The sequence below is a fragment of the Poecilia reticulata genome, linkage group LG7, assembly GCF_000633615.1.
Source record: "Poecilia reticulata strain Guanapo linkage group LG7, Guppy_female_1.0+MT, whole genome shotgun sequence".
NCBI lineage: Eukaryota > Metazoa > Chordata > Actinopteri > Cyprinodontiformes > Poeciliidae > Poecilia > Poecilia reticulata.
The window spans coordinates 17,033,995-17,046,137 of NC_024337.1; the positions used below are offsets into that span (position 1 = coordinate 17,033,995).

General features: G+C 37.9%; 1 protein-coding gene across 2 annotated transcripts in view; it reads left to right on the forward strand.

Annotated features, from left to right (window-relative positions):
* The window catches only part of kdm5bb (lysine demethylase 5Bb), a 30,259-nt gene that overhangs the window by 14,739 nt on the left and 3,377 nt on the right, over nucleotides 1–12,143 (forward strand). For both annotated transcript variants that reach the window (XM_008414414.2, XM_008414415.2), the window contains 14 exons: nucleotides 947–1,109; nucleotides 1,189–1,308; nucleotides 2,097–2,291; nucleotides 2,407–2,588; nucleotides 3,789–3,913; nucleotides 5,058–5,208; nucleotides 5,296–5,410; nucleotides 6,098–6,453; nucleotides 6,737–6,875; nucleotides 7,640–7,819; nucleotides 8,795–8,956; nucleotides 9,863–10,348; nucleotides 10,436–10,520; nucleotides 11,586–11,794. In XM_008414414.2, the coding sequence (XP_008412636.1) occupies nucleotides 947–1,109; nucleotides 1,189–1,308; nucleotides 2,097–2,291; nucleotides 2,407–2,588; nucleotides 3,789–3,913; nucleotides 5,058–5,208; nucleotides 5,296–5,410; nucleotides 6,098–6,453; nucleotides 6,737–6,875; nucleotides 7,640–7,819; nucleotides 8,795–8,956; nucleotides 9,863–10,348; nucleotides 10,436–10,520; nucleotides 11,586–11,794 (2,668 nt within the window). The remainder of the gene's footprint in view (nucleotides 1–946; nucleotides 1,110–1,188; nucleotides 1,309–2,096; nucleotides 2,292–2,406; nucleotides 2,589–3,788; nucleotides 3,914–5,057; nucleotides 5,209–5,295; nucleotides 5,411–6,097; nucleotides 6,454–6,736; nucleotides 6,876–7,639; nucleotides 7,820–8,794; nucleotides 8,957–9,862; nucleotides 10,349–10,435; nucleotides 10,521–11,585; nucleotides 11,795–12,143) is intronic.

Below are 12,143 nucleotides of genomic sequence, written 5' to 3' on the forward strand. Positions count from 1 at the left end.
TCTTAGTATACTTGACATAAAACAAAACTAAAGTACAAGTAACTTTTCAGCAAGAAGTAGGAGGTTTATTTAAAGTCAATAATTTCTTAATTTTGATCATAAATGTCTTATTGCACCTAGAACAAGTCCTTTTCCCATGTTACAATTGAAATAATCTGTCAGTAGAACTGGCATTTTTTATCATCATTAAGGAACTATTGACTCAAAATGTCCTGAAAAGTTACTTGTAAGTTGTTGTTTTTTTTATTTTTGAGGTCTACTAAGATAGATGCACAAGAAATTAGACAAAAATACTAAAATGTTGTGTCTTTGTAGTGTAATCATTTAATTCAAGTGTGTAGAACAAGGGACATACACTGCAAAAAAAACACCAAATCAAGAATTATTTTGTCTAGTTTCTAGTGCAAATATGTTAGTACACTTGAAATAAAACAAACAAGTAACTAAAAAAAGTACTAGTTCCATTGTAGATTATTTCAGTTATAACATGGGAAAATGTTTTTAGTGAAATAATCTACCAGAGGAACTAGAACTGGGTCGCTAGGTGACGGGTTGGGCTTGGCTGGGGTTGCTAGGTAACGGCGCAGTGCCTGGCCCTTGTTCACCAGCGGAACTAAAACTCTTTCACCAATATTAAGAGATTATTTGCTCAAATCAACTCCAGCGTCTTGCTGAAAAGTGTAAGTCTGAGTAAATAATTCCTTTGTATTGATATATAAAAAAGCACTAGGTCCACTAGGTTATTCAGTGATAACATAGGAAAAAAAATCTGCCAGTGGATTATTTTTATCAATATATTTAAAAAACGACTGAAAAGTTACCTTTAAGTTAGTTTTGTTTCTGATACATTTACACTTGAACTTAGACCCACAATCTAACATTTTGTGTTTTTGCAGTGTAGTTTCCTTGCTTCTGCTTTCTTTGTGATGCTGTTGTTCATTTTTAGGGGCGAACCGAAGACCTGGTATGGTGCTCCTGGTTTTGCAGCCGAGCAGCTGGAGAAGGTGATGAAGAAACTGGCTCCAGAGCTGTTTGAGTCCCAGCCGGACCTGCTGCACCAGCTGGTCACCATCATGAACCCCAACACGCTGATGGCGCACGGCGTCCCGGTACCCGCTGCTTTAGTCATCACCTCGGTCTGTTTCACATCTCCCGAATAAAAACCAACAACTCGTCTCTCTGCTGTAGATCTACAGAACCAACCAGTGCGCCGGTGAATTCGTCATCACGTTTCCCAGAGCGTATCACAGCGGCTTTAATCAGGGCTTTAACTTCGCCGAGGCGGTCAACTTCTGCACCGTGGACTGGGTACGTAGCTTTACTCAGAAATACTTATTTTTCAAAACAAAAACAAAAAATAGAAATAAAATGAAAACTTCAACCTTAAGGACAACATGGTGAATTTTCTGGAGTGGCCTAGTCAAAGTTAATCTGATAGAGAACTTGTGCCGGGTCAAAACAGGAAAAAAGCAAAACAATCAGTCAGTTACTTATTGCATAACTGTGTAACTTAGCAGCAGAGGTGGGCAAAGTACCCAAAAATTGTTCTCAAGTAAAAGTAGCGCTACTTCAACATATTTTTACTCAAGTAAAAAAAGTATTTGGTAAAAAGTCAACTCAAGTACTGAGTTACTGATCAAATTATCAATAATTTAATATTTAAAAATTACAGATGGATCAAAATTCAAAGTTATGTGGAAATTTTGGTATTTTAATGATGAAAATAGCAATAATTCATATAAGTAACAAAAACTAACTAAATCAGGCAAAATCTTTTTTTTTTTCTAAATCAGTTTCTTTCAATAAAAAACTTATGAAACCTCAGCACAAACTGCAGGTGTGTCTCTGTGTCAGGTGGATTTTTGGTTAAAACATGTCAGTTTTTCATTCTTTAGGAGAGAATCTATAAATTTTACTCAAGTAAATACTCAATACTTCATAATAAAATTACTCAAGTAAAAGTGAAAAGTGCAGTGAAGTAAAGATAGACCTAAAAGTATTTTTTTTTCAAAAATAAATGTTACTGAGTAAATGTAACTAGTTACTGCCCATTGGCTTATTGGAACCTGTTTGTTTTTCTATGGTTGTGTGTCTAGATGCCCCTGGGCAGGCAGTGTGTGGATCACTACCGTCTGCTGCATCGGTACAACGTCTTCTCCCACGATGAGATGGTGTGCAACATGGCCACCAAAGCAGAAACGCTCAACGTGGTTCTGGCCTCGGCCGTTCACAAGGACATGGCCCTCATGATCAAAGAGGAGCAGGAACTGAGGGACAAAGTCAAGAAGATGGTAAAGTGGCTCACATTTTCTATAAAACTTAACAGATTTTGTGACAAAAATAAATATTTCCTAAAATGAAAAATGTAAAAATCATATTCTGTTGGGGTTTTTTTAACACCATTAGGGGGTGGTGAACTGCAAGGAGGCAAAATATGATCACCTCCAAGATGACGAGCGTCAGTGTGCCAACTGCAGGACCACCTGCTACCTTTCCGCCATCACCTGCCCCTGCAGCCAAGGTGTGCTGGTCTGTCTCTACCACATCAACAGCCTCTGCTCCTGCCACGTCTCCAACTACACTCTCAAGTAAGAGCTGCTGGAAAAGCTTCTTCTCTCTGAGCGTTAGCATCGCTGTTAGCACTCTACTTCAGGCGATCTGTCCTCCTAATGAAACCGCAGCTTAGATCAGGAGGTTCCCAAACGTTTCAATGCTGCGTTAGCTTGTGGCCCTCAGCAAACCCAGAAAATACTACAATATATCTAAAGAAACATCAACTTTGAGAATGTTTTTTTCCCCTTTTATTCACTTTAATTCATTTAGTGCACTTCAAAAACACAAAATCTTACTAAGTATTTTTCGTCTAGTTTTTAGTGCAAATATCTTAGTTTATTTGAAATTCAACAAAACTAACTTACGAGTAACTTTTTTAGCAAGTTATAAGAGCTTGTTTTATGTCAACAATTCCATGAAAAAGTACTAGTTCCTTTTGCAGATTATTTCACTTAAAACCTTGGAAAAAATGTTTTGTTATAAATGAAATAATCTGGCAGTAGAACTAGAACTTTTTCATAAATATTAAAGGAATTACTTAAAACAAGCTTATACCTTGCTGAAAATTTACTTACAAGTTAGTTTTGTCTTGTTTCAATAGTACTAAGGTATTTGCACTGGTAACTAGACGAAAATACTTAGTAAGATTTTGTGTTTATGCAGTGCATATGTGCTGCTTCATCCCTTCTGATTTTAGTTTTGATGAGTTTTGAGATGTAACATCAGGTTTATGTTACAATATATTACATATTTAAAATTTTTCCACCATAATCCCATCTTTTGATTATAACAAATATGAAATACTTTATATTCATCACATCAAATTTTATTTAATCTCCACAGTCCTTGTGTTTTCTGCAGCAGGGCTGCTGGACGGTTCCTTCTGTCTTTTTACTTTACAGAAACTTTTCCATTTCAAGAAAGGTTTCTGAAAGGTTTCTGAATCAGCTCCATACATTTGACTGGCAGCCAGTGAGAAAGATGATCAACATTCTAACAAATTATTTTAAATTATATTTTACAGTAATGATAGAAAAACAGATTACATTTTATTTTTAAAAAGTCATTTAATTTTTATTTGTCCTCCCTAGCGCCCCCTGGCGGCCGCACTTTAAAAACCACTGCCTTAGATTTATATTTTCCTCTAAAAGTTGCTGCATCGTGAAGCCGCTGCGGTTCCAGAGCTAAATGTGGCGTTGTGTTTGCTTCACGATGCGTTGTGTTTGCTCCTGCAGCTACAGATACACTATGGATGACCTGTTCCCTATGATGAACGCCGTGAAGCAGCGAGCGGAGCTCTATGACGAATGGGCCTCTCGTGTCACCCAGACTCTGGAGGCCAAACTGGAGAAGAAAAAAGGTGAGTACAACAAAACATTAAATAAGTGAAGCAATAGTCTTAAATATTTATGTTTGATATCTACTGTTTGTGTTAATTATCTAAATTAGCTGCATTTTTTCCAGTGTATTCAAGCTTTAAGAGGTTTGTTGTTTGGAGCTGAATTTGTGATAAAAACTAGGCATTTATCGTGTTATCTTTTACCGTGATACATTTGTTATCGTGACAGGAATATTGATTTATCGTTGTCACAATAAATTCCAATTAAGGATGTTTGAAGTTCTCCAAAAATGTCCATACTATCATGATTGTTAGTTGTACTTCACAACAAAATCTTGGTAAGATTTTGCGTTTAGCGGTGTAGTATAACTAACAATCCTTGCAATTTTAATATTGTTTCTACTGCAAATATATTTGTACACTTGAAATAAGACAAAACTGACTTACAAGTATTTTTTCAGCAAGAAGTAGGAGCTTGATTTACGTCAATAATTGCTTAATATTGATGAATACGTATTAGTTATAAGTGGAATACGCTGCCAGTGGAACAAGATATTTTTCCCATTTTATAAGTTAAAATGGTTTTTTCCTCTGGCAGATTATTTCACTTTTAACTTGAACTCTTTCATAAATTTTAATGAGTTATTGGCTTAAAACAAACTCTTATATCTTACTGAAAAATTACTTGTAAGTTAGTTTTGTTTTACTTCAAGAGCAAAACCTAGACAAAGAAATGGTAAGTTTTTGTGATTTTGCAGTGTGTTTTCTCCTCTGTTAGTTCAATGAGAGTATTAATAAATATCAATAAATGTGAAAATGTGATGAAATGCATCAACTGTGTGCAGTTTAGTGATGCAGATCACACTTTTTTTTATGTGACTGATGTCCTAAAGAAGCAATTTACAAATGTGAATGTTTTTTAAATATCAGTATTTTTGTATCCTGTGTCATGCAGTCACAGCCATAAAGTTTCCTAAAAAAAAGAAGTAATAAATAGTTCTTGTTTCGCTTTTATCCTCAAAATAGTCCCAGAAAATATCTCAATAAAGTTTTTAGTCCACTTTGCCAACCCTTAGCTGTGTTTCATTCGTCTGCTGAGAACATTTCAGTGTTGGGTTGTGAAGGCGTTAATCAGCCGGCGTCTGACCCGTCGTTCTCTCCTCAGGTCTGCCCGTCTTCCGCTCTCTTCTCACTGAGTCAGAGACCAGACTGTTCCCCGACAACGACCTGCTGCGGCGGCTGCGTCTCGTCACACAAGACGCAGAGAAATGCGCCTCGGTGGCTCAGCAGCTGCTGAACGGCAAGAAGCAGACCAGGTAACATCGTTATAAAAGTTACATTTGTTTTTAGGTGTTTGTTCCGCTGTGTCGGCATCATCAGGGTGAGTCTCCCCGTGGTTCCAGGTATCGGTGCGGGAGTGGAAAGTCTCGCAGCCAGCTGACGGTGGAAGAGCTCAGCTCCTTTGTGAGGCAGCTGTACAACCTGTGCTGCAGCCTCCCGCAGGCGCCTCAGCTCAAGGTACGGCAAGGAAGAGGAACATTTAGTCGTTTTTTTTTACATTAACATCACAAATAAATTTTTTCTTTTTTGAGGGATTTTATGTCATTTTTTTCTAAAACAATTGTGGAAAAAAAAAACATTTTAGAGCAAATCAAAAAATTTTTTGGGGGGTAAAGTTTAGAAACTACAACACAAAAACAGTGAATCTAAATCATCGATTCTGTACTGATACAAAATTGATTTTTATTGATATTTTGGATCGATCTGCCCACCTTTAGTAAAAATGGCTCTATGGATTGTAAAGTTTGGCCTTTGTGTGGTTTAGGTTGAGTTTTATCTTGGGGTATCAGAGTGAAGGGGTCAATGCAAATACATATAACACTTTTCATTTTTTAATTTGTAATAAAAAAATCCTTAAAAAATTTATATTTAACAATTACTGACCACTTTGTGTTTGTTACATAAGATCCTAATAAAACACATTGAAGTTTGTGACAAAATATGAAGGAAGTTTAGTGGGGATTAATACTTTTATGAAGCACTTTATGACCAGCCGCAACAGTGACGGCTGTAAGGGGGAGCTGCAAGGGGCCTGGAAAAATAATAAACAAAAAAAAATTAAACAAAGTATGTGTGCCTGCCTGCGTGCATGTAGCATTAAGCAAATGTCGAAAGGCAAAGTAATTAATGCTTCTTTTCATTTAGGAACTCTTGAATCGGATCGAAGACTTCCAGCAGCACAGCGAGAAGGTCCTGGTGGAGGAGTCTCCCAGCGTCGTAGAGATCCAGAGTCTGCTGGACGTCAGCTTCGATTTCGATGTGGACCTGCCGGAGCTGCCGCAGCTCCGGGAGCGGCTGGAGCAGGCCAGGTGGCTGGAGGCCGTGCAGCTGGCCAGCGCCCAGCCCAACATGCTCACCCTGGAGGCCATGAGGAGACTCATCGACCAGGGAGTCGGCTTGGCGCCGCATCCGTCCGTGGAGAAAGCCATGGCGCGCCTGCAGGAGCAGCTCACTCTGTCGGAGCACTGGGAGGAGAAGGCGAGCAGCCTGCTGAAGGCCAGGTGAGCGCAGCACCACCTGATGCACGGCTGCAGCCGCTTCTCTATTAATCTCTGTCCATACTCTGCTAACGTCGCAAAAAAACACAATTTATTTTTAAAGATACATAATTCCTGGAACAAAACAACTATTCAAAAGTTTAACAACTAAAATCTCAGGTTTTAAACTGTGTTTGCAGCACCTTTTCCGTTTATTTGTCAGAATCTTATAAACAGATTCATTCATATCGTCTGCTGCTAAATAAATAACATGGATCTGACTGAAATTGTGATGTTTTATTTCCAGGCCGCCTCACTCCATCGAGACTCTGAGCGCTGCAGCTGAAAAGGCCTCCGTCATCCCAGCTCACCTCCCAAACTGTCTGCTGCTGAAAGACACCATCAGGAAAGCACGGGAGTGGCTCCAGGAAGCCGAGGAGCGTCAGGTGAGGAAATCCTTGAAAATACTTGAATTTCATTTGGGTGTTTTCAAGGTTTGCAAAGTGTTTCATATGTTAGATTAAAAGCCTAAATTAGAAAATGTTACTTACAGTTGTAGCCAGGTATTTTTATACACTGAATAAAAAGACACACACACATTTTTTTCACTCTGTGTGAAGTTAAATCAGATTAAACTTTTCTTGTTTTAGGTTAGTTGGAATAATCAAAACTGTTTCTATTTGCTTGGCAAGAATATTTTTTAAAGAATTTTTGTGTAATTTTCTTTGTATATTTTTCTTTGTTTAGTTTGAGCTGGAAAGTAATTTACGTTAATATGATTTGTTTGGATTGTTCCAGAAAAATGAATATTTATTATTCCTAATGACAAATAATCAGTGACTTATTGATCTGTGTACTTGAAATAGATGTTGGCTTATATGTTTTAAGTGAAGGACCACTATTGAAATTTGGAGATTTTTTTTTTTGTTTAGTCACATTAGTCAGATGTAAAGGGTTAAATTTTGTGATATTATGTTATTATGTTTGTCATGCTTTAGTTTACATTGTCCCTGCTGTAGAATGTTTTGATTAACATTGATAAATGATGTCATGTAATATTGAAGTTCATTTGTTTTGTTTTTATCTCCAAAGTTTGGTGCTGGAAAAGTTTGTAAACTTACCTTGAAAATGCTTGAGAAGTGGCTGAATTTTACTGTAGGAAAAGTGTTGAAACTCTGAGTTTCCCACTCAGAAGTTGTGCTTCCTTCAGGCCAGCGGTTGCGTTTTGGTGGCGGACAGCCTCTCCGACATGCTGCTACGAGGACAAGCCATCCAAGTGCAGCTGGAGCCGTTGGACCGGCTGGAGTCTCTGATGGCAGACGTGCAGAAGTGGAAAGAATCTGCAGCCACAACTTTCCTTCTGAAGGACTCAACTCTTACGCTGCTGGAGGTATTATTGTACAGATCATAAATCCACACAGATGTTTTCTTTATCTACCACATTTTACTGAAACATGTCCATATTTAAAATCTGTCAGACGGTGACTGGATGAGGTTTGAAATTTGTGATCTGAGCCTGTGGAAGAGCCAAAAACACAAAATATTACCAAGGATTTTTGGTTTAGTTTAGAAATAAGACAAAACTAAATTAGAAGTTTCTTTTCAGAAAGCTCTAGAAGCTAAATAATTTATTAATTTTGACAAAAAAGTATTTTTTTTTTTTAGTAGTAACTTAATCAGCTGGTGGAACAAGAATGTTTTATTTGACAGGGTGTGCATAAGACTGACATGAGACTGTCATGAACATGAAGGAGTCCTCATAAATGTTTACATCCGTTGTCATGAAGTGTCATTCGATAAATAATGGCACTTCTAATGCAAAGATGCACTAAAAGTTGCATTAAAACTTGCTGTAAAAGTCAATTAAAAGTGTTAACTTTGCATTAAAAGTGTCATTATTTACCAAATGACACTTCATGACTACAGTCATAAGCATTCATAAAGTTTCCTTCATGTTTATAACAGGCGTTATGTCATGTTTATGACAGTCTCGTGTCAGTCTTATGCACAACTTGTCAAATAATGTGTTACCTATTTTTTCCATATAAGTTCTAAAAGTTCTTCTTCCACTGGCAGATTATTTAATTTATAACAAGATACTTTCCCCATGTTATAATTGAAATAATCTGCCAGCAGAACTGACACATTTTCATCAATATTAAGAAATCATTTTTATTAAAACAAGCTCCTATATCTTGCTGAAAATTTACTCATTTTTGCCTTATTTCAATATTTATATTACAAAATAAACCAAAAATACTTGGTAAGATTTTGTGTTTTTGCAGAGTAAGTTAAAAACAACAGAGGTATTTATTATTTGAGTCATCAACTTTAATATTCAGCTATTTATGTTGTTTTAACACAGGTCCTGTGTCCAAGATTTGAAGCTGGAGCTGCCGGTTCTCCGAAGAGGAAGGCCAAGAAGGGGAAAGAATCCCTGAAAAATAACAAAAAGAAGCCGACACGACTGAACTCTCTCAGCGATGTGGAGAAAGCTCTGTCAGAGACCCAGGACTCTACCTCTGCAGTGAGTACAGGAAATCACATGGAAGTTGTTTAAAAGTTCAATTCATATATTAAATAGAGCGTTACACACAGAGCTAAATATTTTAAGTGTTTATTTCTATTCAAACAAAATAAATCTATCTATAGTTCTCCTTGAGTTTTCTGAATATTAGTTGAACATTCAGAATATTATCTAAGCTGATTACAGGTTTAATTTCAATCCAATGATTTCTTGTCTCCTTGTGGAACGTAAAGAAAAGATTTGTGGCCTAATTTTGGGTCCATTTCCCAGCAACCAGAATCCAGAAACACATTACAAAATTTACATTTTGTGCGTTTTGTCCTTCCTTTTGGGTTTCTATCACTTCAAAAAATATCCTGCTGTGTTTTTTGCAATAAGTTAATGTTTTTTGGTGTCTGGAAAATTAGCCGTTTCATAAACTTCCCTATTGTTAAGTCACATTCAAAGGGGACTGCCCTGTTACCTAGCAACCCAAGTGGAGCTCAGCTGGTTTTACCAAGGTACAATGGCTGTTGGAAAAGACAAGTGTTTTGTAGTCGACTTACCATCCATAAACCACTTGCTACATTCTTGTTGATTGTGCTGGAGGCTCTAATGCTTTTCAAAGATGTACGGTAGTATAATTGTGCATCAGTTTAGAGCTATTTTCACATGCGAGTGAGAAACTTTGAGTTGGGTGGTGTGGCCAGCAGCAGTTTATTCTGATTTAAAGTGGCAGAGGCCCTAAAATGGCTCAAAATAGACAGAACTGACCAGACTGACATTTCTTAATCTAAGAATGACTTTGGTCATACATTTTAATGGACATGTTTTGTATAGGGCATAGATAGGCCGAACTTATTTAAGGAAGCATAATAAGTCACATTTAACCTGTGCAGAGTAAAACTGACTCATTTCATCAACCAGATGGCGACTCTGGAGGAGCTGCGCGTGAGGGAGATGGAAACCTTCTTCAGTCTCAGGGCGGCGAACGAGTCGAAGCTCCTCCCCACAGCGGACTGCATGGACCTGAAGGTGTGTTCCTGCCAGAAGGCGCCCATGGGAGCCATGCTGCAGTGCGAGCTCTGCCGGGACGCCTTCCACAGCGTGTGCGTCAGGGACCCGGCCGAGTCACGCGAAACCCAGCCGTGGCTCTGTCCGCACTGTCAGCGGTCCGAGAAGCCCCCGCTAAGCAAGGTCCTCTCCCTGCTGGCGTCGCTGCACGACGTAGGCGTGCGTCTGCCGGAGGGCGACGCCCTGAACTATCTGGTAGAGAGAACTCTAAACTGGCAGCAGCGAACACAGCAGATCTTACAGACGTGTGACCTGCCAGAGTTAGAGGAGAGACCGGAAACGCCTCCAACACTAACCCACTGGGTGTCGGGCTGCGACAACACCCACAACAACACTCAGGTCCGTCTTTGGCTAGTCGTTTTCTCTTCCCAGCCAGCAGCTAGCAGCGGATGCTAATTCTTAGTTTGATGTTTTTTCTTCTTTCAGGCTCCATGTTTGACTCCAGAGTGGAACAGGACAAGCCATGCTCAGACCGTCTTTTACACCGAGCAGAGATGCATCCCGCTGCAGGGTCCGTGTTCGCTCAGTCCAGGCTTCAAATCAGAAGCTCGTTCTGCACACTTAAATTAAATGACTGCACTGCAAAAACACAAAATCTTACCAAGTATTTTTGTCTATGCATAATAGTACAGATATGTTAGTTACCTTGAATAAGACAAAACTAATTTACAAATAATTTTTCAGCAAGATATAGAAGCTTGTTTTAAGTCAATAATTCTTAATTATTGATAAAAAGAAAAACTAAAAGTAGTAGATATTTTTTACTTCTAACAAGACATTTCTTTCTGATGTTGTAAGTGAAATAATCTGCCAGTGGAACTAATACTTTTTAATCTATTTTAACTCTTATATCTTGCTGAAAAGTTACTTGTAAGTTAGTTTTGTCTTATTTTAGCTGTTCTAAGATATTTGCTCTAGAAACTGGTTCCACATTTCTTTTTACTTCTGATACCGATATCTGAGGTTTAGCGTCGGCTGACACCAATCCAAAACAGATTATCAGTTTAATTGACTTAAAACGTTCCTTTTTACAAACACAGACATAAATGTACTGAAATACAAATGTATTTGATAATTTTGCACCAGTACAGCACACTTCACAATTGGTTAAACTTGTAAAAACAGCACAACTTTAATCGATTTAAACTTGTGCAATTATGAGTAGAACAGACAATATGAAATAAATAATAAAGAAGCTGAAACTGATAAAATAATATGTTGACTATTTTGGTCAAACATTAAACATAAAATGCAACAAACCTTCTTTCAATGGTTCAGAAAGTGCAGTTAATTCTGACTATAATGTAAAATAAATAATAAAACATGGAAGCACAAAGCAAAGAATTAGACTGAATAGATCAGCTCTTATTGATCGGACATTGTCACTAATATCTGATCTAGAATTTTTTACAATATCAGGACTGATACAGATATCAACATTTGATTGGTGCATCTCTACAAGAAAATAGACCAAAACTACTTTTACTGGATTTTGTTTTTGCGGTTTGAAACGGCAGATTTAAAGGAGGAATCCTGCACATTTAGTTGACGTTCTCTCTGTTCTTTGTTTCTCCAGGCCTGAACTGTGAGCTGGAGGAGCTGATGGTGGAGGGGCTCCTGCTGCAGGTGTCGCTGCCGCAGGTCCAAAGCCTGTACTGCATCCTACTGGACCGGGCCAACAGCCAGCAATCCAACAGAGCCGCGTCGCCGGCCGAGGAGGAGCCGTCAGAACACAGCAAACACATGCAGTTCATCTCTCAGGGAACAAATACGGCACTGAACGAGGTAAAACAATCAACCTCTGCAAATAAACCAAGCATAGCTACTGTCAGCACTGTTTGTTGCTTTAATAAATAGATTATTAGTTTTGTTATCAAAACGGATGAATTCCTGGCCTATCCCAGGGAATGATTTATTACAACATATGACATTTATTATGTTAATTTCTCTTTCTTTCTGTTATTTTCTTTTTGCCTCCTATTTCTAGCCATTCCTCTATCATCTGGTATTTCCATATTTTAAAGCTGCTTGGTGCTGACACAACTGACATAAAATCATAGCAAACTTGAGTATTTATATTATGAATTCTGCGTAATTTTCCACCATATTGTTTACACTGCAATTATTTTTAAAA